This window comes from Chrysemys picta, chromosome 22, assembly GCF_011386835.1.
Source record: "Chrysemys picta bellii isolate R12L10 chromosome 22, ASM1138683v2, whole genome shotgun sequence".
Lineage (NCBI taxonomy): Eukaryota > Metazoa > Chordata > Testudines > Emydidae > Chrysemys > Chrysemys picta.
Window position 1 is genome coordinate 8,792,990 of NC_088812.1, and position 27,383 is coordinate 8,820,372.

Genomic DNA, 27,383 nt, shown 5'->3' on the forward strand with positions numbered 1-27,383 from the left:
TCTCTTCCCACACACCAGCCCAATCGGGGAGCCCAGCCGAGAGCCATTCGGAGCAGGGGGCTGGCTCTAGACCCCACTGCCCCGGGAGGTCTGGGCGGGATGGACCAGTGAGGGGGTCAGTGTCGACATGAGCCAAGCGGCTGGGCACTGGTGCCCTTATACCTCCGAAAATCAGTGAATACAGCACACACCACTGTACACAATCACTCCTACCCTCCCCCCAACCCCACGGGGGCACTCCCCCCGCCCCAGCTCCATAGGGGCACTCACCCCCCCAAGCCCCACAAGCGCTCACCCTCCAACCCCACGAGGGCACTCCCCCCGCCCCAGCTCCACAGCGGCACTCACCCCCCCAACCCCACGGAAGCACTCATCCCCACCCACCCCCCGCGGGCACTCCACGCACACACCCCACCCTAGGAGAACTCCACCCCCCAAACCTCACGGGGGCACTCACCACCCCTCCCCCCCCAGCCCTGGAAGCTGGCTCTGAGCCTTGTTTGGAAGCTGATCCTTGGGGGCCCAAAGCCCAGTCCCTCTTCAAAGGCTGGGCTGGGGGCGAGGATGAGACCCTACAGCTACCTCAGTCTCTGCTGTTACGGCACGGCCCTCAGACCAGAGTCTCTCTGGACACCTCCCCATCCAAGGAGGCCTGAGCCGAATCCTACTCCTGCCTCAGGCCGGCAGCGGAGGAGACCCTGGTCCTTGCACTCCAGCCCAGCCACCCGGGCGCGGCAGCATCTCGGCTGGCTGGTGGGTGAAGCACTGGGCCTCTTTGCTGGAGGGCATGAGCTGGACACACCCAGGGGGCGAATGACACAATGGGGACGCCAGGCTGGGCAAGCTGGGATCCTGAGGGCTCAGTTTTGGCGCTTCATGCTCCCTTGGAAGAGCTTGGGCTCTGAAAAGCACTGTGGGCCCGTGCTCCTTTGAGCCCCATCAGTTCCTCCGGTGCCTGCCAGTCTCCTCTCCAGCCCTGGGGCTCAGGAACATATTGAGAGGGGAAACGTGCCTAGAGACCCACCCCGGCAGGCTGGGGGAGATGACCGAGCTGTAGATGCAGCAGGAGACTGGCCTGGCACAGGCTGGCTCCCCAGGCCCTGTTGCCATCAGGGCAGTTTAGGGCTGGCACCGTGTGGGCAGAGGCATGCAGGGTTTATCCGGCTTTCCTAGGGACAGAGTGTGACTGGTGCAGTGAGGCTGAGTGGTGTGGTCCTTAGAGCAGGGGAATGGGAGTCACGACTCCTGGGTTTTAGTCCTGACTTTGACCTGCATGTGACCTTGGGCAAATCCCCTCCCCTCTCTCTGCCTCAGTTTACCTTGCATGTCATCTGCTGCTGTGGGGTTTAATTACCATGTGAGGAAGTGGGAAGATGTGATACTTTTGAATACGGTGTGCCTCAGTTTCCCCTATATGCTGCATTGTTACCCAGTGGGGTGGAAAAAAACTGTTTTCTCTCAGCGCAGGCTAAGGGACAAAGATGTGAGTGTTCTCTAGCTGTCTGGGCCTTAGGCCCCATATCAGTGGAGCAACCAAGAAGACAATGGCAAATCTTGTCACCAAGACATTGGCACCTGACAACCAGCAACCACAGATTGCCCCACCTCTCTGCAGGAAGCTACCCTAAGGACTTCCTGTGCTGTGTTCCAGTTAATGAATAAACCTTCCCACTTTGACAATGCTGTCTGAGTGTCACTGCTAATGGTGTGAGGTGCATTAGGCCCTAACGAGCGCGCAAGTCTCCATCAGGGTCTGTCTCAGTGGGACTCACTGAACGGAGCTCACGGTGTGAAGCAGGAGTGTTGCAGGCCCAGAGGTCCATTCTAAGGAAGCGGTGAAGCCACGTGGCTTGTGCTGGAGGAAGAGCAAGACCCCTAGGGAATCTGGCACTGAAGGGGGTCCTCCTAGAGACTATTCCAAAGCAGGGGCCATAGCACCAATCCTGTGTATCCGTGACATACCTGCAGTCCTACTGGAGCGCCCCCTGCTGGAGGCAGCCAACATTACCTGTTGTGAACTGTGGTTTGGCTGGTGGCTCTTGCGCCGGCAGGGAGAGTGCCTTGGTGGGTGCATCTTGGGCAGGAAGGGCGATGGTAGCAGTGGCAGGAGATGACTGGGCCCTGGAGAGAGGCCGGTGCCCTCCGTGTGTGGCAGGGACCATCAGGGAGTCGGCTGGTGGCTGCCGCTTGAGGAGCGAGTGCTGCAGGCGCTGGTGATGCTCCCACAGGTAGGCCTGCTGGGGAGACGGTGTGACAGATGAGTGTGGCGCCCTGGGCCAGGGATGGTCTGGGGGACTCTGCAGAGGGCCCAGGTGTACATGCCACTCTCTAGGCCGGGGAAGACCACGTCTGTCAGTGAGCTGAGTGCAGAGGCTATGCTAACACCCCCCAGGGCTAGTCTGTGCGGCAGCCAGCGGGGCCAGTGGCTCCCCACAGCATCTCGGCAGCTCTTCAATGCCAGGCCTCACAGCGGGTGTGGGGGAGGGGATCTCTGCACTGAACATCAGGATCTGCTCACTATGCCACGGGCCTGTTCTCTCTGGGCTGTTTCTAACCCAACCCAGGGCTAGTCCAGAGCTTCCACAACGGACCAAGGCACTGCTGCCCGGGCCTTGGCCAAGTCACAGTGTCTGATGCCCTCTTGTGGCTCTGCATGGCATTACCCCACCCACCCACTGAGCTTAGGGGAAAGGGCGTACAACACGCCGGTGCCAGGGGACCCACAGTGCCCGGTCTCCTGCACAGGTTACTTTGGCAGTACAGTAGGGGACCCCTGAACTCTTGCTGGCCTAGTAAAAGTGCTGCAAACCCTGGGGTGGCAGGGGTATAAAGGTACTTTATGGTGGCATAGGCGACCCCATATGGGAAGGGGAATAAACCATCCTAAGACAGGCCCCTTTCATACAGAAATGACACACAAGGAGACTCTGCTAAGCAAACGTTAGGGCTGCAGAGCTCGGAAATGCCAGAATTCAGGCTGCCCAGGCGACCCTCATCCAGTCCTGGCGCAAGGGCCTTAGCCACAGTCGTTAACGACACGATCGCAGAGCAGGTTTCCAGAGCCCCTGGCCCTGCAGTGCCCGCTGTGGGCAGTGCTCACTGAAGGAGCAGCCAGCCAGCACTTGGTTTTCTCCTCACTGCTCACCGTGTGGCCCCAGCCTCGTTTCCTGCACACTATTGCGAGCCTTCTCTGGAGACACAGGGGTTTGTGATGGGGGTGTCGGGCAGCCTTAGCTCCTGCTGTGTCCTTCAGGCCTTAACATCTAGGAATCCTCAGCAGAGCCCCTCCACCCTAATGGCAGCGTGGAGCAACAGGAGCAGGCCGGAGCTGCTGGCTGAGGGGCAGTGAGGTGGGCCCAGGAAGCCCTCGTGCAGGCCTACAGGTGCCCCCCAGTCACGCCCCCTTCACTACCATCCCCTCCTCTCACGGGAGGACGTTTGCCCAGCGGGGTTTTGTGCCCCCCAGAACCAAGGAGCTGGCAGCCAGCCAGCAATGCAGACGGGGGTGATGAGTCCTGATGGCTCCATGTAGGCCCCCACCCCACCCCAGGCACGGGTTTGGAGAGGACATTGATGCCACTGGGTTGGCTGAGCAGTCACACTCCCATGGCCAGTGAAGTGAGGGCTGCTCCAGGCTGGTGCTGTGCCCAGCACCCCTGGTGCCCAGATCCCTGCCAGCCCGTAGGTACCTGCTGCAAGACGAGCTCGTCCTGTGGCTGCATCAGCTTCGGGCTCCGCTCAGGCTCCTTTGTGCTGACCCCTGGCCGTGTGAGCTCCACTCGGCCCCTCGGCTGGTCACTGCGCTCGCTCCCTCCCTCTGGGAGCCCACCCTTGGCCTCCATGTCCTCCGAGGAGGGGATCTGCCGCAGACGAGGCTTCTCACTGGACTTGGTCATTAGCTGCAGGGCGATGGGTCAAAATCACTTTGGGGAAGAAAGCTACCAGAGGCTCCCCTGGGACAGACCCCCACCATCTGATCTGGATATGGGCAGAGATCTCTTTAATCTATTTAATGAAATAAATACTAGTGGGAATTGTGTGATGATGGGAGACGTTAACTTCCCAGAGATAGGTTGGAGGACAAGTGCTACTAATAACAGCAAGGCCCAGACTTTCCTGGATGTGATAGCTGACAGATTTCTTCACCCAACAGTCACTGAGCCCACAAGAGGGGATGCCATTTTAGATTTGGTATTGGTGAGTAGTGAGGGGAATAGAAGAGCTGGTTGCAGGAGACAACCGTGGTTTGAGTGATCATGAGCTAATTCACTTTAAACTAAATGGAAGGATAAACAAAAATAGGACTGAAACGAAGGGCCTTAATTTCAAAAGGGCAAACTTTAAAAAATGAAGGGAATTAGTTAGGGAAGTGGGATTGACTGAAGAACTCAAGGATCTGAATGTGGAGGAGGTCTAGAATTACTTTAAGTCAAAGTTCAGAAGCTCTTTGAAGCCTGCATCCCAAGGACAGGGGGGAAAATTGTGGGGAAGGGTTGAAGACCAAGCTGGATGTCCAAGTACTTGAAACAAGTGATTAAGAGAAAGCAGAAAGCCTACAAGGAATGGAAGGTGGGAAGGTTCAGCAAGGAAAGTGACCTCTTGGAGGGCAGAAATAGGGGGAAAGTGAGAACTGCCAAAAGTCAAGCAGAGCTGGACCTTGGAAAGGAAATTAAAACCAACAGTAAAAGGTTCTATAGCCATATAAATAAAAAGAAAACAAGGAAAGAAGAAGTGGAGCTGCTAAGCACTGCGGATGGGGTGGAGATTAAAGATAATCTAGGCATGACCCAAGGCCTAAATGAATGCTTTGCCTCCGATTTTAATAAGGGTAATGAGGAGCTTAGGGGCAGTGGCAAGGTGGCTAATGGGAACAACACTATGGAAACAGAAATTACCATATCCGAGGTGGAAGTCAAATTTAAACAGCTTAATGGAACTAAATCGAGGGGCCTAGATAATCTCCATCCAAGAATATTAAAGGAACTGGCACATGAAATTGCAAACCCAATAGCAAGGATTTTTAATGACTCTGTAAACTCAGGGGTCGTACCCTATGATTGGAGAATTGTTAATATAGTTCCTATTTTTAAGAAAGAGAAAAAAGTGATCCAGGAAACTACAGGCCTGTTAGTTTCACCTCAGTAAGGTCTTAGAACAAATTTTGAAAGAGGAAGTAGTTAAGGACATAGAGATAAATGGTAATTGGGATAAAATACCACATGGTTTTACAAAATAGATTGTGCCAGACCAACCCGATCTCTTTCTTTGAGAAGAGAACTGATTTTTTCGACAAAGGAAATGCAATAGATCTAATCTACCTGGATTCAGTAAGGCATTTGATACAGTTCCACAATTATTAGTTAAATTGGAGAAGATGGGGATTAATATGAGAACTGAAACGTGGATAAGGAACTGGTGAAAGGGGAGACTACAGTGGGTCATACTGAAAAATGAACTGTCAGGCTGGAGGGAGGTTACTCGTGGAGTTCCTAAAGATCAGTCTTGGAACCAATCTTATTAAAAAAAATTATTAACGATATTGGAACAAAAAGTGGGAGTGTGCTAATAAAATCTGCATATGACACAAAGCTGGGAGCTATTGCCAATATGGAGGAGGACCAGAATATTATACAAGAAGATCTGGATGACCTTGAAAACTGGAGTGAACTTTAATAGTGCAAAGTGCAAGGTCATGCATTTATGGACTAACAACAAGAATTTTTGCTATAAGTTGGGAAGTACCAGTTGGAAGCGACAGAGGAGGAGAAAGACCTGGGCATATTGGTTGATCACAGGATGATTATGAGCCACCAGTGTGATATGGCTATGAAAAAAGCTAATGCGGTCTTGGGATGCATCAGGAGAGGTATTTCCATAGAGATAAGGAGGTGTTAATACCATTATACAAGGCACTGGTGAGACCCTAAGTTCCCTGTAAGCTGCGCGGTCATGCAGCAGCCTATTTAGCGCTGCACAGGTGCTCAGAGAACCCGCCCAGGGACCTGCTCTGCCCCTCCCCCGGCCCCCAATCTGCTGCGGCCAGGGTGCCCCTCCCACAGCCCCAACGCAACCTGAGGCCCGGATCTGCTGGGGCAGTGCGGCTGGAGCAGCTGCAGCCGCAGCCGGTGTGGCCCAGGAGTGGCTGGGGCGGCGCGGCCCGACCCCAGAGTGGCCCGGACCCAGACGCAGCTGGGGCGGCATGCCCCGGCCCGACCCAGACCTGCTGGGGCCGGGGGAGGGGTGCCTATCCTGCAGCCCCAGCCCCACAGCTCCCGTGGCGGGGAGAGGCGCCTCTCCCGTCCAGCCCAGGTGCTGCTGCGGGGAGAGAGGGCTGGGAGGAGTCCTCTCTCCCCGCTGTAGCCACGGAGCACCCTCCTGCACCCCAAACCCCCCTGGCCCCAACCCAGAGCCCGCACCCACAGCCGGAGCCCTCACACCCCTGCACCCCAACCCTCTACCCCAGCCCTGAGCCCCTCATCCCCAGCCCCACCCCAGAGCCCACACCCCCAACCAGAGCCTTCACACCCCTTCACCCCAAGCCCCTTCCCACACTCTGAACCCCTCGGCCCCACCCCCCACCACATGAATTTCGTGAATGAATGAAAAAATGAAAAAATTAATTCCACACATGGGTGGAAAAAATTAGAGGGAACAGGGAGACCTCATCTGGAATACTATGTGTAGTTCTGGTCTCCCATGTTTAAGAAAGATGAATTCAAACTGGAACAGGTGCAGAAAAGGGCTACAAGGATGATTCGAGGAATGGAAAATCTACCTTGTGAGAAGAGACTCAAAGGGCTTGGCTTGTTCAGCCTCCCCAAACGATGGCTGAGGGGAGATATTGCTCTTTATAAATACATCAGAGGGATAAATACCAGGGAGGGAGAGGAGTTATTAAAGTGCCAATGGCTATAAATTGGCCATCAACAAGTTTAGGTTTGAAATTAGATGAAGGTTTCTAACCATCAGAGGAGGGAAGTTCTGGAACAGCCTCCCAAGGGGAGCCGTTGGGCAAAAAGCCTAACTGGCTTCAAGACTGAACATGAGAAGTTTCTGGAGGGGATGGGATAATGAGACTGTCTACAAGGGCATGTACCTGATCTGCGACTACTAGCAGCAAATATCCCCAACGGCCAGTGATGGGACCCTAGATGGGGAGGGCTCTGAGTTACTATGGAGAATTCTCTCCCAGGTGTTTGGCTGCTGGGTATTGCCCACATGCTGAGGGTCCAACTGACTGCCATATTTGGGGTTGGGAAGGAATTTTTCCCCAGGTCAGATTGGCAGAGACCGTGGGGGGGTTTCGCCTTCCACTGCAGCATGGGGCACATGTCATGTGCAGGTTTCAGCTAATGTAAATGGTGGATTCTCTGTAACTTGAAGGCTTTAAATCATGATTTGAGGATGTCAGTAACTCAGCCAGAGGTTAGGGGTCTATTCCAGGAGTGGGTGGGCAAGGTTCTGTGGCCTGCAATGTGCAGGAGGTCAGACTAGATGATCATGATGGTCCCTTCTGGTCTTAAGTCTATGAGTGAGCAACGGAGCCAGATGGGAATAGGACAAGGGAGGCCACAGAACTCTGAGAGACTGGGGGGCAGAGCCCAGGTGGCAGGGAGCTCTGAGGGTTTGATGGGGGGAGCTGTGCGGGGGTGGGGAACCCCAGGTGGGGGGAGCTATGTGGGGGTGGGGAACCCCAGGTCGGGGGAAGTTCTATGTGATGGGGGAGCTTTGCAGGGGTGGGGAACCCCAGGTGTGTGTGTGTGAGCTCTGTATGACAGGGTGAAGGGGGAGCTGTGCGGGGATGGGGAAAGCCAGAGGGGAGGAGCTCTGTGTGATGAGGTGAGGGGGGAACTGTGCGGGGGTGGGGAATGCCAGGTGGGGGCAGCTGTGTTCAGAGGTTGATGTGAAGAACTCTGTGATGGCGGGGGGGGAGATGTGAGGCACTCTGTGGGGTGGGGTGAGATACCCCTCCCTGCGTGCCATCTGGGGTAACAGGGGAAGCTCTGTGCAGGGTTGGTGATGAGGGAGAGTGTTGCGTGCTTGGGCTGAGGTTACCTGGGTGGTGATGGGGGGGTGCTCTGTGCAGGGGGTAACGGAGGAGCATTGTGACATGTGGGTACCCCGGCTGGGGGGGCTCCAACGCGGCTAAGCTGGCAGCTGTACTGGCAGCAGCAGACGCCAGGGAGCTCACTCGCTGTCCTGGAACTGAGGGAGGGCAAAACAGCTGCTTGTGTCTGTGGGCAATGTCGCCACCCAGTGCCCTGGCCTGGCAGCTTGGGTGCTGAGTGCCACCTGGGCCTTACATCACCATGCACCTGAAGTGCCCTCAGTCCCCAGGTGCTGCCCAGCATGGCGCCCGCCTGCCCCGGCAGTGGTGTTGCCCAGCCTGCATGCCCGTTAGCCTCTTACCTTGCCCAAGTGTGTCTGCTGTTTGAGTCTCTCCAGGAATTGAGCATGGTGCTGCTGGTACGCCAGCTGCTGCTGGATGGCCTTGGGGTTGGGGGGCAGGGGCTCAGAGCGGGTCCGCCCCAGCGGTTTGTGGTGGCCTGCCAGCGACAGCCGGTCGGTGGGGATGAGTGAGTGGGCGAAGTGGAACGGGACCGTCCCCAGGCCTGGCACTGCGGGGAGAGAGACTGGTGAGGCAGGGCTGGAGCTGGGTGCCGCACCAGGTGCTCAGGAATGGGCAGTGGGCTCAGGGTGTGACATTATCATCCCCTAACCTGGCCTGTGACCCCTGGCCTGCCCTGTGCTGCAGCTCAGGCCCCCCCCCACTGCCCTTTGGGGCACCGTGCAGCCCCACAGACAGAAATCATTGTGTCTGCTGGGGTTCAGCCCCTCCCATTTCACTTATTTATACAGCCCTTACAGACAATTTGCGGGGGGGGAAGGGGAGAGAGGACTGGTACAGTTGTTCTCCTTTCTCCCATCTTGTCAGCTCTGGGGCTCCCTGCTGGGCCCACAACAGCCCTGAGAACCCATGCTCCCGGCAGTAGCGTAGCTGGGGGGGGGAGAGGGGCAGCAGCCGCTCTCCCACTGAGCACAAGTGGCGCCTTTTCAATTTCTTGGCGCCTTTTTAATTTTTACTCACCCGGCGGCGCTCCGGGTCTTCTGCGGCACTTTGGCGGCGGGCCCTTCACTAGCTCCGGGTGTCTTCGGCGGCACTGAAGGACCCGCCACCGAAATGCCGCTGAAGACCTGTGGAGCGAGTGAAGGTCACGCTGCCGAGGTGCCGCCGAAGACCCGGAGCGCCGCCCCGTCAGTAAAAGCACCACCGGGTGAGTAAAAGCGCCGCAGTGGGTGGCGCCTTTTTTGGGGATCGCTCCCCCTGTTCCCTCCACCTGGCTACGCCACTGGCTGCAGGGGCACCATAGGCCAGCCCTTCCCAAGGACAGACTGGCTAATGCCCAGCACCTGCAGCTGTTCTCAATGGGGGCTGAGGGGGGAATCTCCATGGTGTGCCCTGGGGGAGGGGAATCTCCCTGGGACTCACTGGGGGAGGGGGCGGGAGGTGAGCTCCATGTTCTCACAGAGCGCGGAGGGGCAGGCCTTGACCTGTAGGCCAGCTGGAAATCCAGCCAGGTGCCAGCCGCAAGTGCAGCATGTGTCAGGCTGGGAGGTGAGCAGCAGAGGGCAATCGCAGTAGGGCTGGCCACAGCTCCCACCCTTCTCACCCCCCCTGCCCTGCCATGGTGCAGCCTGCAGTGTTTGGGGGAGACCTCTGGCTGCCCCTCACCCGCTTTCCCCCCTCTGCTCCACACTTGGAGCAGAAGGGTTGGGCGAGCCATAGAGAGGGAAGCCCAGGGGGAGGAGATTGGGAGCCAGTAGAGGAAGACTCACCCCTCTCCCTCACAAGTCCGCTCTGCCCTTGGCTGCAGTTGGAGAGCAGGGTTCGGAGCTGAGCTACGCAGGGGCATCTGCCTGAGCGTGCAGGCTGTTTGAAGCAACCCCTGACAGCTAGCAGCTTCCCAAGGCATCTCCATGGGTGTTAACTCTGAAACCTAACAATGTGGAATTCCACAGCAGCATTAGCTACCTTAATGCTCATGTGCCAGCTGGTCAGAGGGGAGATGTTAAGCACAGCCCAGTTCTCAGGGATGCTGGGGGGTCTCATACAGCACTGTAGGAAATCTGCTGAGACCCCAGAGCCCCTTTCAGGTACACGCCAGCAGAGCTCCGAGCTGCACCTGGCGCTGGGACTGCAGCGTCAGCCCCAGGACCCTTGGTGAAGTGGGAGCAATACGTACTTGCCACAAGTGGCGCGTGGGTGACCGAGGACTCAAGAATAATGACAGGCTGAAGCCGAGGGGACAGAGGCCCTCCGGGCTCATGCTGCTCCAAGCCAGCTGGTATGAACATGGACGAGTGGGTGCCCGAGAGGACGGGCCCGTTCAGCACTGGCACCCGGTGTGCCAAGCCAGAGAGGGAGCGGCGGTCTGCGTCGCCCTGCAGAGAGAACAGGGAGTCCATCAGCAGCGTACCAGGGCGGGGGTAGAGGAGCACACTGGGATGCCTGGGAGGGGTCCTAGGGCCTGACAGGGGCACTGGCACAGTCTACAGGAAAGGGACGCCCCTGGCTCTGTGTCCCAAGGTGTGTGGGGGACCCTGTGGGTCTGCAAACCCATGAAGTGCTGCATCACACCCAGGACTGCTGCTCTGTGATCCTGGCCTTCAGGAGGGGGGTTGGGCTCCCTCTGCCCTGCATGAGCCCTCAGCAGGATCCCTTGTGACCCAGCTACCTACCCTGGCCCAGGCAGCAGCTGGCAGGCCCAGCGAGATGGCCGGAAGGGAGGCCGTGCTCTGCAGGGCAAACTGGGCCAGCGAGCTCTCCTGCATCATCAGGCGCTGGGCGAGTGGCGCCTGCACCAAACACAATACATTAGTCTCCAGACACGGTACAGCTGTGTGGGGCAGCAGGGGCTACAGCGCCAGTGCCAGCAAAGGGTGGCACAAGGACCCCAGCAGGGAAGACAGCACCGCCAACCAGAAGGCAACAGGGGGACACAGTGCAAGACAGGGAGCAGCAGGGGGACCTGGAGGGCATCAAGGCAGCAGTGGGGTGGCTGGTGACTAGCCGGGGGCAATAGGGTTGGGTGGGTTGCCACCTGCTGCTGGGGGGAAGGGAGGGTAGCAGGGCCCAGAAAACTGGGACGAATTCTTAGCTGGTAGTTTTCAAGGAAGTGGGAATTCTGGGAGGGGGAGTTGCCTGGTCCTGGCTCCAGGCCCCGGGGCCCACGAGAGATCTGGGGACAGACCTACAGAATCCATTAGCCCATGGTCTCCCTGGGGACAGCGTGCCCCAGTGACCCCACCCAAGGCAGCACGTCCTGGGCTCCTGGCTCCCTTCGACAGGTCTGCAGGCGCCGTACCTCGTGGGCCATGCTGGGCCCGGAGGGGGGGACTCCATGTTCAGCTGGGAGGCTGTCGTTGGGGGAGCTGCAGCCAGACACAGGGGTGCTGCTACTGCTGGGGGATGAGTCTGCACAGGGAAGAGAAGTCAGACAGGAGAGTGGCAGGATGAAGGGACCCAAGGGGGCCGGGCACCTTCACCGCTGCATGCACATTGTTTTCTCTGTACCCTCCCTCGCATCAGGTACCCCAGCTTCCTTTCACAGGGACACAGCCTAGTCCCCTCACATGTGCTGCTTCCCCTCATGACTACTTCACCCCTCCCAGCTGCACCAGCCCGCTGCTGACCTCCTGGCTCCGGCACAGTGCCCTTGCCCTGCCCTGCCCTCACCAGCCGGGTGACACTCGATTCCATCTGGACGTAGCACTCTCCCCGAGCGGCTGCCTGAGCCCAGGTAGGCAGGCAAGGACAGCTCATGCCCTGAGAGCACATACTCCTGGCAGTGCACCAGGCAGAGGCGGTTGGCATCGCTGCAGGGACTGTCCCTGGTTCTGCACCCAGCCCTGAGACAGGGCAGAGTGCGCCATCTTGGGGCAGTCCCGGGAGTTTGCCACCATCTGCCCAGCTGTGCTAGTGGGAAGTGCGCCCGTCCCCAGGTCCAGCGCCACACATGGGTAGGTCCTGCTGCTCCCAGCAGGGGTCGAGCAGTCATGGCCAGGGGCCTGGGTTGGTATCGTTTGCTGGGACTGCTTTGGGCCCATTAACCCCTCAAGTCTCTGACAGGTCAGAGGAACAGCCCAGCGCAGCTCCAGCATTGCCCTCCGCACTGGCTGGGCCTGGCCCTGCCTCGCTATTAGCACATCACACCTGGTACGAGGCTCCCTTAAAGAGCATTGCTGCCACGGGACAGCACCAACCCGGTGCACTGAGCGCCCCTGCAGCTCCACTGGCATGGGTGACCCCCTGCACGGAGCCTCGGGTGCAGGGTTTATGCGGGGCCCTAGTGTGCAGCAGCTGCTCTCCCTGGAGCCCCAAGTTCCTGCTGTCGCCCCAAGAGACTCACCAATGGCCTCTGCTGGCCTCCTCTTCAGGGAAGGGGGTGCACTCTCCTTGCGGGTCAGTGGGTTCTTACGCCGGTCCACCGACTTCTTGGGCTTGTATCGCACCTTCAGGTTGGGCTCAGATGCTGCGGGCAGACAAAGCTGTTGGTTAGTGGTCTCCCTGCGCTATGGCACTGATACAGGTGCTGCCACACTGGCCTCTTGGGCTCAGGCATGACCCTTGGGGCTGTCGCCAAGTCACCTTCAGACCTGCACACCTGTGCGCCAGCCCAACCCCCTCCCACTCCCTAGCCAGTGCCAGTCTCACCTCCCTGCCAGGACACGGGCCCTAAGTGTGTGTGGAAGCGAAGGCCAGGAGGAAGTCAGGCTGGGAAGGTGGCTGAGTCCATCCTGCTGTCACACCTGCACCCATGGGCACGAAGCCAGCATGGGCATGGCCGTACCTGTTTTCCGCAGAGGAAAGTGCTCCGGAGGGTCTATGGAACTGCTGGGGACTTGTGGCAGGAAGGGGCTGAGCACAGGAGGGGCAGGGCCTTCAGTATCCAGGGGCTCCAGCGATCTGCAAGGAAGTAGCAGCACGGTTAGAGACCAGCCCTTGGCTCCAGGATTCTTCTCAGCCCTGCAGCACTGGCATTCCCCTGGAAAAGCCTGGTGCAGCCTGGCCCCACCATGCCACTGAGTTTGCCCCCAGCTTCTTGGCAAACTCCTACCAGCTCAATAAAGGGCATCCCCGCCTCTGGTGCTGAGACAGCCCCCAGACACCTTCATCCGAGCGCAGAACCTTTCCCTGGTGCTGGGACAGCCCCCAGACACCCTTGGTCCAGCGCAGCCTCCGCCCCTGGTGCTGGGACAGCCCCTAGACACCCTCGGTCCAGCGCAGCCCCCGCCCCTGGTGCTGGGACAGCCCCCAGACATCCTCATCCCAGCGCAGCCCCCGCCCCTGGTGCTGGGAGAGCCCCCAGACACCCTCGGTCCAGCGCAGCCTCCGCCCCTGGTGCTGGGACAGCCCCCAGACATCCTCATCCCAGCGCAGCCCCCGCCCCTGGTGCTGGGACAGCCCCCAGACACCCTCATCCCAGCGCAGCCCCTGCCCCTGGTGCTGGGACAGCCCCCAGACATCCTCATCCCAGCGCAGCCCCCGCCCCTGGTGCTGGGACAGCCCCCAGACATCCTCATCCCAGCGCAGCCCCCGCCCCTGGTGCTGAGACAGCCCCCAGACACCCTCATCCGAGCGCAGCCCCTGCCCCTGGTGCTGAGACAGCCCCCAGACACCCTCGGTCCAGCGCAGCCTCCGCCCCTGGTGCTGGGACAGCCCCTAGACACCCTCGGTCCAGCGCAGCCCCCGCCCCTGGTGCTGGGACAGCCCCCAGACATCCTCATCCCAGCGCAGCCCCCGCCCCTGGTGCTGGGAGAGCCCCCAGACACCCTCGGTCCAGCGCAGCCTCCGCCCCTGGTGCTGGGACAGCCCCCAGACACCCTCGGTCCAGTGCAGCCTCCGCCCCTGGTGCTGAGACAGCCCCCAGACACCCTCGGTCCAGCGCAGCCTCCGCCCCTGGTGCTGAGACAGCCCCCAGACACCCTCGGTCCAGCTCAGCCCCCGCCCCTGGTGCTGGGACAGCCCCCAGACACCCTCGGTCCAGCGCAGCCCCCGCCCCTGGTGCTGGGACAGCCCCCAGACACCCTCATCCCAGCGCAGCCTCCACCCCGGTGCTGGGAGAGCCCCCAGACACCCTCGGTCCAGCGCAGCCTCCGCCCCTGGTGCTGGGACAGCCCCCAGACATCCTCATCCCAGCGCAGCCCCCGCCCCTGGTGCTGGGAGAGCCCCCAGACACCCTCGGTCCAGCGCAGCCTCCGCCCCTGGTGCTGGGACAGCCCCCAGACACCCTCGGTCCAGCGCAGCCCCCGCCCCTGGTGCTGGGACAGCCCCCAGACACCCTCATCCCAGCGCAGCCTCCACCCCGGTGCTGGGAGAGCCCCCAGACACCCTCGGTCCAGCGCAGCCCCCGCCCCTGGTGCTGGGACAGCCCCCAGGCACCCTCGGTCCAGCGCAGCCCCCGCCCCTGGTGCTGGGACAGCCCCCAGACATCCTCGGTCCAGCTCAGCCCCCACCCCTGGTGCTGGGACAACCCCCAGACACCCTCGGTCCAGTGCAGCCCCCGCCCCTGGTGCTGGGACAGCCCCCAGACACCCTCGGTCCAGCGCAGCCTCTGCCCCTGGTGCTGGGACAGCCCCCAGACATCCTCGGTCCAGCTCAGCCCCCACCCCTGGTGCTGGGACAACCCCCAGACACCCTCGGTCCAGTGCAGCCCCCGCCCCTGGTGCTGGGACAGCCCCCAGACACCCTCGGTCCAGCGCAGCCTCTGCCCCTGGTGCTGGGACAGCCCCCAGACACCCTCATCCCAGCGCAGCCCCGGCCCCTGGTGATGGGACAGCCCCCAGACATCCACATCCCAGCGCAGCCTCCGCCCCTGGTGCTCGGACAGCCCCCAGACATCCACATCCCAGCGCAGCCCCCGCCCCTGGTGCTGGGACAGCCCCCAGACACCCTCGGTCCAGTGCAGCCCCCGCCCCGGTGCTGGGACAGCCCCCAGACACCCTCGGTCCAGCGCAGCCTCCGCCCCTGGTGCTGAGACAGCCCCCAGACACCCTCAGTCCAGCGCAGCCTCCGCCCCTGGTGCTGAGACAGCCCCCAGACACCCTCGGTCCAGCGCAGCCTCCGCCCCTGGTGCTGAGACAGCCCCCAGACACCCTCAGTCCAGCGCAGCCTCCGCCCCTGGTGCTGAGACAGCCCCCAGACACCCTCGGTCCAGCGCAGCCTCCGCCCCTGGTGCTGAGACAGCCCCCAGACACCCTCGGTCCAGCGCAGCCCCTGCCCCTGGTGCTGAGACAGCCCCCAGACACTCTCGGTTCAGTGCAGCCTCCGCCCCGATGCTGGGACAGCCCCCAGACACCCTCGGTCCAGCGCAGCTCCTGCCCCTGAACCTGGGACACCCTCGGCCCAGATTCCCTTGGTCCAGTCAGCCCCCCACCTGTAGTACTGGGTTTGCCCCAGCCTGGCCTGTCCCCCCAGGAAAGGTGCACATGTGCATCACTCTGTCCCAAGTTTTCCCCCACAGTCTGTATGGGAAGTGCCTCCACCCACAGTGCGCATCCAAGGCCCGGACACTCCAGAGATGCTACAGTTAGAGCCCTGCATAGATACAACATTTGGATCCACATCCGAGCCGTGATCCGCAAAAATGGCCCGGGGATCTAAAGCGCCTATCCACAGATTTGCAGGGCTCTAGCTACAGTTCCAGAGATGGCCTGTCGCGGTGTGAGCAGGGGGTGCCTGCCAGGTCCCCACGCAGAGCAGATAAGACCTGGTCTGGACACTAGAGGGAGCTCCCTGGTCGCTGCAAACCACCGAAAAATCCAGCGCAGAGGGGCTGCCAGAGCTGCGGAGTCCTAAGGAGCCTAGGTGAACAGAGCGCCCCCCGCAGGATCACTGCACCCACTGCTGTGCTCCACAGACAGATGCTGTGAGAGCCCCTGCCTCACAGACTGATGCAGGCCTTCCCATCAGGAGACAGGCTCTCTCCACTGAGAGCCCAGTATCTCTATCTCACCTGTATGGCCTGGTGGCGTGTCTTGGGGATGCTCAGGTGTCTCTCTCATATCCATATGGCGGTGGGGGGGGGGGAGAGAGAGAGAGACGCTCTGGTGTCTCTATCTCACCTGTACAGTTGGGGGGGGGGCGCTTGGGGATGCCCAGGTGTCTCTATCTCACATGTACAGCATTGGGAGAGGGGTTGGGGATGCTCAGGTGTCTCTAGCTCACCTGTAGGGCATGGGGGGGCCACTGGGGTTGCTGGTCCTTTCCAAAGCTGCCTGTTGTTTCTTCAGGATCACCTCGGCCAGCTTCTGTTTCACCACCGTGCTCGCCACAGCACCTGCAGGGAGAAGGGGAATGAGCATCCTGGGTTGGGAACCAAGACGAGCCTCCTACAAGGCTCCCAGTACGACATGGGTGGCCTCCCCACTGACTTCCTGCCCTGGGGCACCTGCAGGCAGGTAGCACATACCTGAGTGGCCAATGCCTATGGCACAGTGACTTGGCTCTACAGGCCTAAGAGCTGGGCCCCTCTAGCACATCCCTGCCAAGCCTTGCTCAGATGCTATTAGTTTCTCAGTCAATCCCCCACCTCCATCAGCCCCTACCGCTCTGTATGGCCCCCTCAGGCAGCCAGCTGTGAAACCTTGTGCCACCCCTGTGCTGCATAGTCCCCAGGTCTCATCGCTTACTCCGAGAAAGGCCCCTGAGGCTTCATAGACTTCTTCCTGATTTCTATTATTACTGCATTAGTGCTTTGCCTAGAGGCCCCACTATGCCAGGAGCTGCCTTGCCACAGAGTGACTGAGATTAGGGCCTTTTTGTGCTAGGTGCTGCGCATACATGCAACAATTTCTGAGATCAGGGCCTCACAGTGCTGGACAGGGGCACACACACACACACACACACACACACACACACACACACATACAGAGTACCCAGATCAGGCCCTCATTCTGCCAAGCGAGCACAAACACACACACACACACACACGGTCCCATGAGAAAAGTCTTTCAAAGTCAGATCCCAGCTTGAGAGCAGAGTTTGGCCAGGATCACTTCCTTGGACGAAGGCGGGCTCTAGTCTCCACTGCAGGCTCCCAGCTCTACAGCAAGTGGCTGGCACACAGAATCACAAGGCCTGATCCTGTGAGGCACCAAACTCTCAACCCTACCTTCACCTTTTCCGTGTTGTCCTGGACCCCAGCTTAGCCTGTAATCCACTGCCCTTCCCTTGGCACACTGTGCTGGCCACAGGGCCACGCTTGAAATGCACTCCTCTTGCTTCGACAGGGGCAACTCGCTTCTCAAGGCCACAGTGCTGTTGCCTCGCTCCTTGCGCATCCCGCACCACTTTCTCCTCTCCACTGGCTGCCCCAGTCCATCTTTGGTCCAGTTCCTTTAGTGCAGGAACCCAGAGAATGTGTAACTTTGCAGAGCACTGGGAGTCCAGCCTGGCAAGCGGCAATATCAGCTAAGCAGGGGGGTCTGTCCCTTTAAGGGCCTGCAGCACCACAGAGCAGCAAGCCCTGCCCTAAGGAGAAGCCCAGCAGGCAGGTGTTGGGAATCAGCAGATCCAACCAAGAAGCGGCTAATGACTGGCTCTGATTCCCAGCTGGGAGACATAAGTAAGGACTCAGGCCTGTAATGGCCTATGTGGTTCCCATGTACATGATGGAGCCCTCTAGTTAATCAAAAGGGCCTCCGCCTCTTCAGAGGGGAATGATCAGAAAAAACACAGGGATCAACTGATTCTAGGACACAACAAATGAAAAAAGAGGAATGGGAGAGAGGGTCACAGGTTTACAATTGGGATCCCAGCGGGGGACACCAAGCAGAGAATGCTGGACAGAACCCACTGCTCCTCCGAAGAGTCCAAGAATGCCACCCAGAGGCACTCTGCCCAGAATCATGAATGGACAAGTGCACAAAATTGAGCCCCACAGTCTCAGTTGCAGCGCCCGTCCAACCCCCTCCTCCTTGACTGATATATGGCCAATATGGCCAACGCCGGGAGGAGATTGATGAGGTGGTTCTACAACCTTGTGGGGCCGTGGATAGGGAGTGCAAGGAAAAGTGCAGCCGGAAACTCAGCAAGAGGTTCTGGAGGGGGGCAGAAAAGGGGCTGTGGCCTGGTGCACTGTAAATATGCACGCGCCGGGGTCTCCCTCTTGCCACAAGAAGAAGAAGTGTCAGGGGAGTCCGAAAACCACATAACTCTCCTGTGCTCACAGCCCCGTGAGGCAGCTGTTAACTTATATCCCCAGCAGACTGTGGCACGAAGGTGGAATACAGGCTGGCCCACCGGGGCTCCTTGCCCTCCAGAGATGGCAGCAGATCCCACCATTTTGTATCGGGGCAGGACACAAGGGTGAGGTAATGAACAATGTTGGGCACAAGCTGTTCCCATGATGTGGCTCAGAAACAGACTGGCTGGATCCTACTAAGTCAGCTCATATGGGCAGTTTGAAGCAGCCGGGGGGGCTCGCAGGGCCAGGGCCCGACCTCAAGCTCCAGAAGGCCAGGCAAACGGGCAGGCAAGGAACACGCTGCTGCAGGACTTGCTCGAGGAAAGCTATAGAGGCAGGGGGCAGGGCAGCCTTTACCTCCTGGAGCTCATGGCAGGGGACATGAAGGGTGGGTAACCCCATTCACTGAGCAAGTGTACCAGGGTACACCCAATCCCACCAACCGTGGTCCAGGAGGTCTCTGTCTCTGGTAACACCAGCCAGGACCAACCTCCAGTGCACTGAAAGGACCTCCACCGTGTATGTCACAAGACGTGGGCGTGGAACAGGGGTTCATCTAGGAGGTTCACACCCTCAGTGGCCGTAGCAGACCTGGCTGTGGAGACCAACCTCCAGGTCCTGAGACCATCCTGGTAAAAGATCGGCAGCTCAGAAAGGTCTCAAGGGAGACTTCTCGGATACAGATAAAAGAGTTGCCAGTCATGTCGGAGCCCTCAGAGGTGGTGGAGGGAGGTGTGCCTTAGCTGGCTCCAGGCCAGACTACAAGCATTATAAAGGAGCCTCTGCAGGGCCTGGAGATGGAAAGTGTGGAAAGCGTATGTGAATGCATATCAGGCCCTGCCCTCCCTCTTCCAGAGGGAGGTTCAGCACTCCTGCAGAGACTCAGTGCTTTTGCGGCCAGAAGAACTCCAGGACCTTCCCCTGGAGATTGGCCAGGGTATACAAGAGTGGGCTCCGGCTATTAAACCAGTGCCAGAGCATGGACAGAACTAGTTTGTTAAGAACCAGCGACCTCCCCTGAAGGGAAAGGCACCAGAGAAGCCCCCTCCATGCCCACAACCCATCAGACACCCTGGCCCCCAAGTCAGTCCTATTTTCTAGTAGGGAGGGATCGGTGGCCAATAGAAGCCCAGACAGAGTAGCAGACCTGTGCCCCACTGGATGGTCTGAAGTGCAGGTGGGAGGGAGTTTACATGACACCCATTGCGGACCATCAGGCCAGAGCTCTTGAGTCAGCTGACCCAGGCAGAGAAGGCCACTGAGTAGATGGTTTGGCAAGCCTCCACCCCCACCATGTCTTCCAGATCCTGGGCCAGAAGTTGCACATTGTTGGTATACGCTGACAGGACCACCCTCCAAGCCGGATTGCGGAGCACCAGCCCCATCAATCGCTTGCAAAGGAAGGCCTTGACGACAACGGCATATAATTGGCCAGACGAAGAGCAGCCCTGACACACTCCAAGACTAAAAATGACTGGTTTGGTCAAGGCCCAGTTGAGCTTGACTATACACTCTGCAGAGGTGTGCAGCACCTGAAGGAACCTCCTAAATTGGGGACTGAAGCTGATTGCTCACACAGTTCCCATGAGAGACTCGAGGTCCACCCTGTCAAATGCCTTCTCCTGGTCGAGGGACAGGAAGTTGAGAGACAAAACATCCCTACGTGCCAGACAGAAAAGGTCCCAGACTAAATATAGATTATCAAATAAACTCCAGCCTGGGACAGCATAGGTCTGGTCAGGGAGGATCACATACGCCAGCATGGACTTCAGCCATAGCAAGATGGCTTTCGCTATGACCGTATAGTCTGCACTGAGTAGCGATCAGGACTGGCCTTACCATGAGGCGAACTGAGGCGGCCGCCTCAGGTGCCAGACTGTGGGGGGGGGGCACCAATAGGACCCAGAGTGTAGAAAATTGTGTCTGCTGCTGGTGCATATGTATTCTCTCTGCTCTAGATGCACAGAGATGGTGGAGTGCCGTGCTGGGGGAAGGAGAGCACAAGAGACGTAACAGGCAGGCAGGAGAAAAGGTGAGAGGGAATAACAGAAAGCAGCAGGAGCTGCAGGGAGAGAGAAGAGGAGCCTCTTATGTACCTCTCTAGCACCCCTGGACTGATTCACACCAGCTTCTCACGGAGCTTCCTGTTTCCTGCTGCTTCCCTGAACCCACTTGAGGAGAACAGGCAGTCAACTGAAGTAGTAGGAGCCAGTTAGGCCCTTAAGACACTGATATCTTCCCTCACTCAGGCCCTGCTACCAGCCTGCTTATTTGTCCCCTTCAACTGAGTGTTGAGAGCCACTATAGCTGGCACAGAGCAGCAGTCATGAGTGAAAGAAGAAAACGCCGCTCTGGGGCAGCATTCAGAAAAAGAAAGAAAGCAAAGGAAGCTTTTCTATCTAAGCAGGAAGGAGCTCTCCTGAGATACACAGACACAAATGTTCACGGTGAGCCTTCCGGCCCCAGTGAGGATGGGAGTGGTGAGGAGATGCCTGATCTTCCAGTTAGTCAGAGTGCAGGTGACCTGGCAGCTTCCATATCTCCATCTCAAATGGATGTAGTCATGCACATTCCTGAAGAAAAGTGTAGATCAGAGAAGAGTGTGGTGGAGGTACAAGAAACAGCTGCTGCTGAGTTTAGTTCCTTAAGTCTAGATGATCCAGGACTGCGGACCCACCTGAGCAGTAGCCTGAGGGACTTATCATAGAATCATAAACTATCAGGGTTGGAAGGGACCTCAGGAGGTCATCTAGTCCAACCCCCTGCTCCAAGCAGGACCAATTCCCAACTAAATCATCCCAGTCAGGGCTTTGTCAAGCTGGGCCTTAAAAACCTCCAAGGAAGGAGATTCCACCACCTCCCTAGGTAACGCATTCCAGTGCTTCACCACCCTCCTAGTGAAACAGTGTTTCCTAACATCCAACCTAGACCTCCCCCATTGCAACTTGAGACCATTGCTCCTTGTTCTGTCATCTGCCACCACTGAGAACAGCCGAGCTCCAACCTCTTTGGAACCCCGCTTCAGGTAGTTGAAAGCAGCTATCAAATCCCCCCTCATTCTTCTCTTCTGGAGACTAAACAATCCCAGTTCCCTCAGCCTCTCCTCATAAGTCATTTGCTCCAGACCCCTAATGATTTTTGTTGCCCTCCGCTGGACTCTTTCCAATTTTTCCACATCCTTCTTGTAGTGTGGGGCACAAAATTGGACACAGTACACCAGATGAGGCCTCACCAATGTCGAATAAAGGGGAACGATCATGTCCCTCGATCTGCTGGCAATGCCCCTACTTATACAGCCCAAAATGCAGTTAGCCTTCTTGGCAACAAGAGCACACTGTTGACTCATATCCAGCTTCTCGTCCACTGTGACCCCTAGGTCCTTTTCTGCAGAACTGCTACCTAGCCATTCGGTCCCTAGTCTGTAGCAGTGCATGGGATTCTTCCGTCCTAAGTGTAGGACTCTGCACTTGTCCTTGTTGAACCTCATCAGGTTTTTTTTTGGCCCAATCCTCTAATCTGTCTAGGTCCCTCTGTATCCGATCCCTACCCTCTAGTGTATCTACCACACCTCCCAGTTTAGTGTCATCTGCAAACTTGCTGAGAGTGCAGTCCACACCATCCTCCAGATCATTAATAAAGATATTAAACAAAACCGGCCCCAGGACCGACCCTTGCGGCACTCCGCTTGAAACCGGCTGCCAATTAGACATGGAGCCATTGATCACTACACGTTGAGCCCGACGATCTAGCCAGCTTTCTATCCACCTTACAGTCCATTCATCCAGCCCATACTTCTTTAACTTGGCGGCAAGAATACTGTGGGAGATGGTATCAAAAGTTTTGCTAAAGTCAAGGAATAACACATCCACTGCTTTCCCCTCATCCACAGAGCCAGTTATCTCATCATAGAAGGCAATTAGGTTAGTGAGGCATGACTTGCCCTTAGTGAATCCATGCTGACTTTTCCTGATCACTTTCCTCTCCTCTAAATGTTTCATAATTGATTCTTTGAGGACCTGCTCCATGATTTTTCCAGGGACTGAGGTGAGGCTGACTGGCCTGTAGTTCCCCGGATCCTCCTTCTTCCCTTTTTTAAATGGCTCCGCAATCACATCCGCCAACTCCTTTAGCACCCTCGGATGCAGTGCATCCGGCCCCATGGATTTGTGCTCATCCAGTTTTTCTAAATAGTCCCAAACCACTTCTTTCTCCACAGAGGGCTGGTCACCTCCTCCCCATACTGTGCTGCCCAGTGCAGCAATCTGGGAGCTGACCTTGTTTGTGAAGACAGAGGCAAAAAAAGCATGGAGTACATTAGCTTTTTCCACATCCTCTGTCACTAGGTTGCCTCCCTCATTCAGTAAGGGGCCCACACTTTCCTTGACTTTCTTCTTGTTGCTAACATACCTGAAGAAACCCTTCTTGTTACTTTTAACATCTCTTGCTAGCTGCAACTCCAAGTGCGATTTGGCCTTCCTGATTTCACTCTTGCATGCCTGAGCGATATTTTTATATTCCTCCCTGGTCATTTGTCCAATCTTCCACTTCTTGTAAGCTTCTTTTTTGCGTTTAAGGTCAGCAAGGATTTTACTGTTAAGCCAAGCTGGTCGCCTGCCATATTTACTATTCTTTCTACACATCGGGATGGTTTGTTCCTGCAACCGCAATAAGGATTCTTTAAAATACAGCCAGCTCTCCTGGACCCCTTTGCCCTTCATGTTATTCTCCCAGGGGATCCTGCCCATCTGTTCCCTGATGGAGTCAAAGTCTGCTTTTCTGAAGTCCAGGGTCTGTATTCTGCTGCTCTCCTTTCTTCCTTGTGTCAGGATCCTGAACTCGACCATCTCATGGTCACTGCCTCCCAGGTTCCCATCCACTTTTGCTTCCCCTACTAATTCTTCCCGGTTTGTGAGCAGCAGGTCAAGAAAAGCTCTGCCCCTAGTTGGTTCCTCCAGCACTTGCACCAGGAAATTGTCCCCTACACTTTCCAAAAACTTCCTGGATTGTCTGTGCACCGCTGTATTGCTCTCCCAGCAGATATCAGGGTGATTAAAGTCTCCCATGAGAACCAGGGCCGGCGATCTAGCAACTTCTGTTAGTTGCCGGAAGAAAGCCTCGTCCACCTCATCCCCCTGGTCTGGTGGTCTATAGCAGACTCCGACCACGACATCACCCTTGTTGCTCACACTTCTCAACTTTATCCAGAGACTCTCAGGTTTTTCTGCAGTTTCATACCGGAGCTCTGAGCAGTCATACTCCTCTCTTACATACAACGCAACTCCCCCACCTTTTCTGCCCTGCCTGTCCTTCCTGAACAGTTTATATCCATCCATGACAGTACTCCAGTCATGTGAGTTATCCCACCAAGTCTCTGTTATTCCAATCGCATCATAGTTCCCTGAATGTGCCAGGACTTCCAGTTCTCCCTGCTTGTTTCCCAGGCTTCTTGCATTTGTGTATAGGCACTTAAAATAACTCATCGATCGTCCCTCTTTCTCAGTATGAGACAGGAGTCCTCCCCTCTTACTTCCTTGTACTGCATGGGCCACAGCAAGTGAAAAACTTCATGCTCCCCAAAGACAATGAAAACAGAAGTTTCCATCCAACACATTACTGGCGTGAAATCCCCAATGGTGACAAAGTGGAGAGGCCATGCCTTATGTACTCAAAAACCCAGAATGCTGCATACTGTTTTTGTTGCAAACTCTTCCAGTCTAATGTTCCAGCTACACTGGGTTCTACAGGAACAAAGGACTGGAAAAATCTGGCTAGAAATCTGGCATGCCATGAGAAGGCAGCAAATCACTAGAGAGCATTCCATAGGTGGAAAGAGCTTGAGATGAGACTAAGGTTAAAGGCCACCACAGATGATCAGCATCAAGAGAAGATTGCATCAGTCTCTCTTTACTGGCAAGTTAAAGAAGTATGGGCTGGATGAATGGACTGTAAGGTGGATAGAAAGCTGGCTAGATCGTCGGGCTCAACGGGTAGTGATCAATGGCTCCATGTCTAGTTGGCAGCCGGTTTCAAGCGGAGTGCCCCAAGGGTCGGTCCTGGGGCCGGTTTTGTTTAATATCTTTATTAATGATCTGGAGGATGGTGTGGACTGCACTCTCAGCAAGTTTGCAGATGACACTAAACTAGGAGGCGTGGTAGATACACTAGAGGGTAGGGATCGGATACAGAGGGACCTAGACAAATTAGAAGATTGGGCCGAAAAAAACCTGATGAGGTTCAACAAGGACAAGTGCAGAGTCCTGCACTTAGGACGGAAGAATCCCATGCACTGCTACAGACTAGGGACCGAATGGCTAGGTAGCAGTTCTGCAGAAAAGGACCTAGGGGTCACAGTGGACGAGAAGCTGGATATGAGTCAACAGTGTGCTCTTGTTGCCAAGAAGGCTAACGGCATTTTGGGCTGTATAAGTAGGGGCATTGCCAGCAGATCGAGGGACGTGATCGTTCCCCTTTATTCGACATTGGTGAGGCCTCATCTGGAATACTGTGTCCAGTTTTGGGCCCCACACTACAAGAAGGATGTGGAAAAATTGGAAAGAGTCCAGCGGAGGGCAACAAAAATGATTAGGGGTCTGGAGCACGTGACTTATGAGGAGAGGCTGAGGGAACAGGGATTGTTTAGTCTCCAGAAGAGAAGAATGAGGGGGGATTTGATAGCAGCCTTCAACTACCTGAAGGGGGGTTCCAAAGAGGATGGAGCTCGGCTGTTCTCAGTGGTGGCAGATGACAGAACAAGGAGCAATGGTCTCAAGTTGCAGTGGGGAAGGTCCAGGTTGGATATCAGGAAAAACTATTTCACTAGGAGGGTGGTGAAACACTGGAATGCGTTACCTAGGGAGGTGGTGGAGTCTCCTTCCTTGGAGGTTTTTAAGGCCCGGCTTGACAAAGCCCTGGCTGGGATGATTTAGCTGGGAATTGGTCCTGCTTTGAGCAGGGGGTTGGACTAGATGACCTCTTGAGGTCCCTTCCAACTCTGATATTCTATGATTCTATGATTCTATGAAAATTTCTGAAAAGGTTCATTGCCATTGTGAGAATGCTTGCTACCCAAAACCTAGCACTGCGTGGCACTTCAGATCAGCTGTATGTGCCAAACCATGGAAACTTCCTTAAAATTGTGGAGCTGATGGCTGAGTTTGATGCTGTACTCCAGGAGCATCTAAGAAGAGTCACCACCCAAGAAATGTACACACACCACTACCTCGGAAAAACAATTCAAAATGACATCATACTGTTACTGGCAACAAAAGTCAAACAGAAGATTGTGGCAGATCTGAAGTCAGCAAGATATTACTCTGTTATTCTGGACTGCACACCTGACATCAGCCATACAGAACAAATGACTTTAATGGTGCGTTTTGTAACAACAACAGAACCATGCGAAAATGTCCCTGCAATGGTAACTGTCAGAGAGCATTTTCTAGAATTTATTGACATTGACGATACTACAGGAGTTGGTATGACAAATGTGCTTCTTAAAAAGCTGGAAGACACGGGAATTGCGATAGCTGACATGAGAGGTCAGGGCTACGATAATGGTGCGTGCCAACAAGAGAGGAAAGAACAGAGGAGTGCAGACACGGATCTGAAAGTTAAACCCTTGAGCTTTTTTTGTCCCATGCAGTTCTCCTTCATTGAACTTGGTGGTCAGTGATGCAGCATCAGCTTCTAGTGAGGCTACTGAATTTTTTAATATAATTCAAAGCATCTATGTATTTTTCTCTGCATCAACTCATCGATGGCAAATTTTGAAGCAACATCTGGGAACATCCTCTCTGACACTGAAACCACTGAGTGCCACACAATGGGAAAGTCGAGTGGAGGCGATAAAGCCTATCAAACACCAAATTGGGAAGATAGATGATGTCATAGTTGCCATTATGGAGGATAATGCTATGACAGGAACTGTTTGTGGGAGAACGGGGCAGAGGGAAATGGAATCACCAGAAATATACATAACTTCAAATTTCTGTGTGGCTTAGTGTTGTGGCATGACATACTGTTTGAAATAAATGTTGTAAGCAAGAGACTCCAAGGTGTTGACCTTGATATATCTGGAGCAATGGAACAACTCGACAAAGCAAAGTCATACCTACAGTCTTACCGGTCAGATGAGGGATTTCAAAACTTTCTGAAGAGTGCACAGAAATTGGCAGAAGAACTTAATACTGAAGCTATTTTCCCACACATTCAAGAATACAAGAGTCACCGAAGAAGAAGACATTTTGATTACGAGGCATGGAATAATAACATAAGAGACCAAAACAACAATTCAAAGTTGAATTCTTTAACCAGGTGCTAAATTGTGTCATACAGTCAGTTGAAGAACGTTTCACGCAGCTCAAGGAACACAGCAGTATATTTGGGATGTTGTATGATATTCCAAAACTCCTCACTATACCTGAAGAAGACCTACACCAGCAATGCAGGGCACTAGACACAGTGTTGACACATGCGCGATATTGATGCGAGCGATTTAGGTGATGAACTGAAAGCCCTTTCAAGATACATTTCAGCAGGATCAACTCCAAAGGCTGTTCTGCAATATAAGTGCACAAATAACATGACCACCCTCTTTCCAAATGCTTTTGTTGCTCTGCGCATACTTCTAACACTTCCTGTAACAGTTGCCAGTGGAGAACGCTGCTTCTCCAAGCTGAAGTTAATAAAAACACATCTACGCTCCATAATGACACAGGAGAGGCTGGTCGGCCTTGCAACCATCTCAATAGAGCACGAGCTGGCCCAGACTGTGGGCCTTCAGGAAGCAGAAGCAGTTCAAATCTTTGCAACCAAGAAGGCACAGAAAGCATCACTTTGATTATTCAAACAGGTCAAAATGCCAGTGTTTACTATGCAGACAAGAAAAGTTATATTTGCTGTTCAGGCGTTTGAAAGTTAAGTGACAGATTTCAACCCTGATATTCTATGATCTCATTTTGTGCCTTGGCCTTTCTAATTTTGTCCCTAGATAGAAGTGTAGCTATGGTGGCTCGAGTGGCAGGAGGGGCTAGCTACCCCAAGTCTGAAACCCAAGCGCATCCAGATTGTAGTTGCTTGACTAGCCTGTACCACCTCCTGTGCTGTGAATGCTACTTTAATGTATGTCTATCTGAG

General features: G+C 56.0%; 1 protein-coding gene across 8 annotated transcripts in view; it reads right to left on the reverse strand.

Moving 5' to 3' along the window:
- The window catches only part of HDAC7 (histone deacetylase 7), a 249,146-nt gene that overhangs the window by 20,333 nt on the left and 201,430 nt on the right, over nt 1-27,383 (reverse strand). For 5 of the 8 annotated variants that reach the window (XM_065575979.1, XM_065575981.1, XM_065575984.1 and 2 more), the window contains 9 exons: nt 16,229-16,340; nt 12,852-12,967; nt 12,411-12,533; nt 11,367-11,476; nt 10,741-10,857; nt 10,245-10,443; nt 8,410-8,618; nt 3,690-3,899; nt 2,009-2,237 (listed from right to left, as the gene is read on the reverse strand). In XM_065575979.1, the coding sequence (XP_065432051.1) occupies nt 2,009-2,237; nt 3,690-3,899; nt 8,410-8,618; nt 10,245-10,443; nt 10,741-10,857; nt 11,367-11,476; nt 12,411-12,533; nt 12,852-12,967; nt 16,229-16,340 (1,425 nt within the window). The remainder of the gene's footprint in view (nt 1-2,008; nt 2,238-3,689; nt 3,900-8,409; nt 8,619-10,244; nt 10,444-10,740; nt 10,858-11,366; nt 11,477-12,410; nt 12,534-12,851; nt 12,968-16,228; nt 16,341-27,383) is intronic. The other 3 variants (XM_065575978.1, XM_065575983.1, XM_065575982.1) reach the window with 3 other exon arrangements.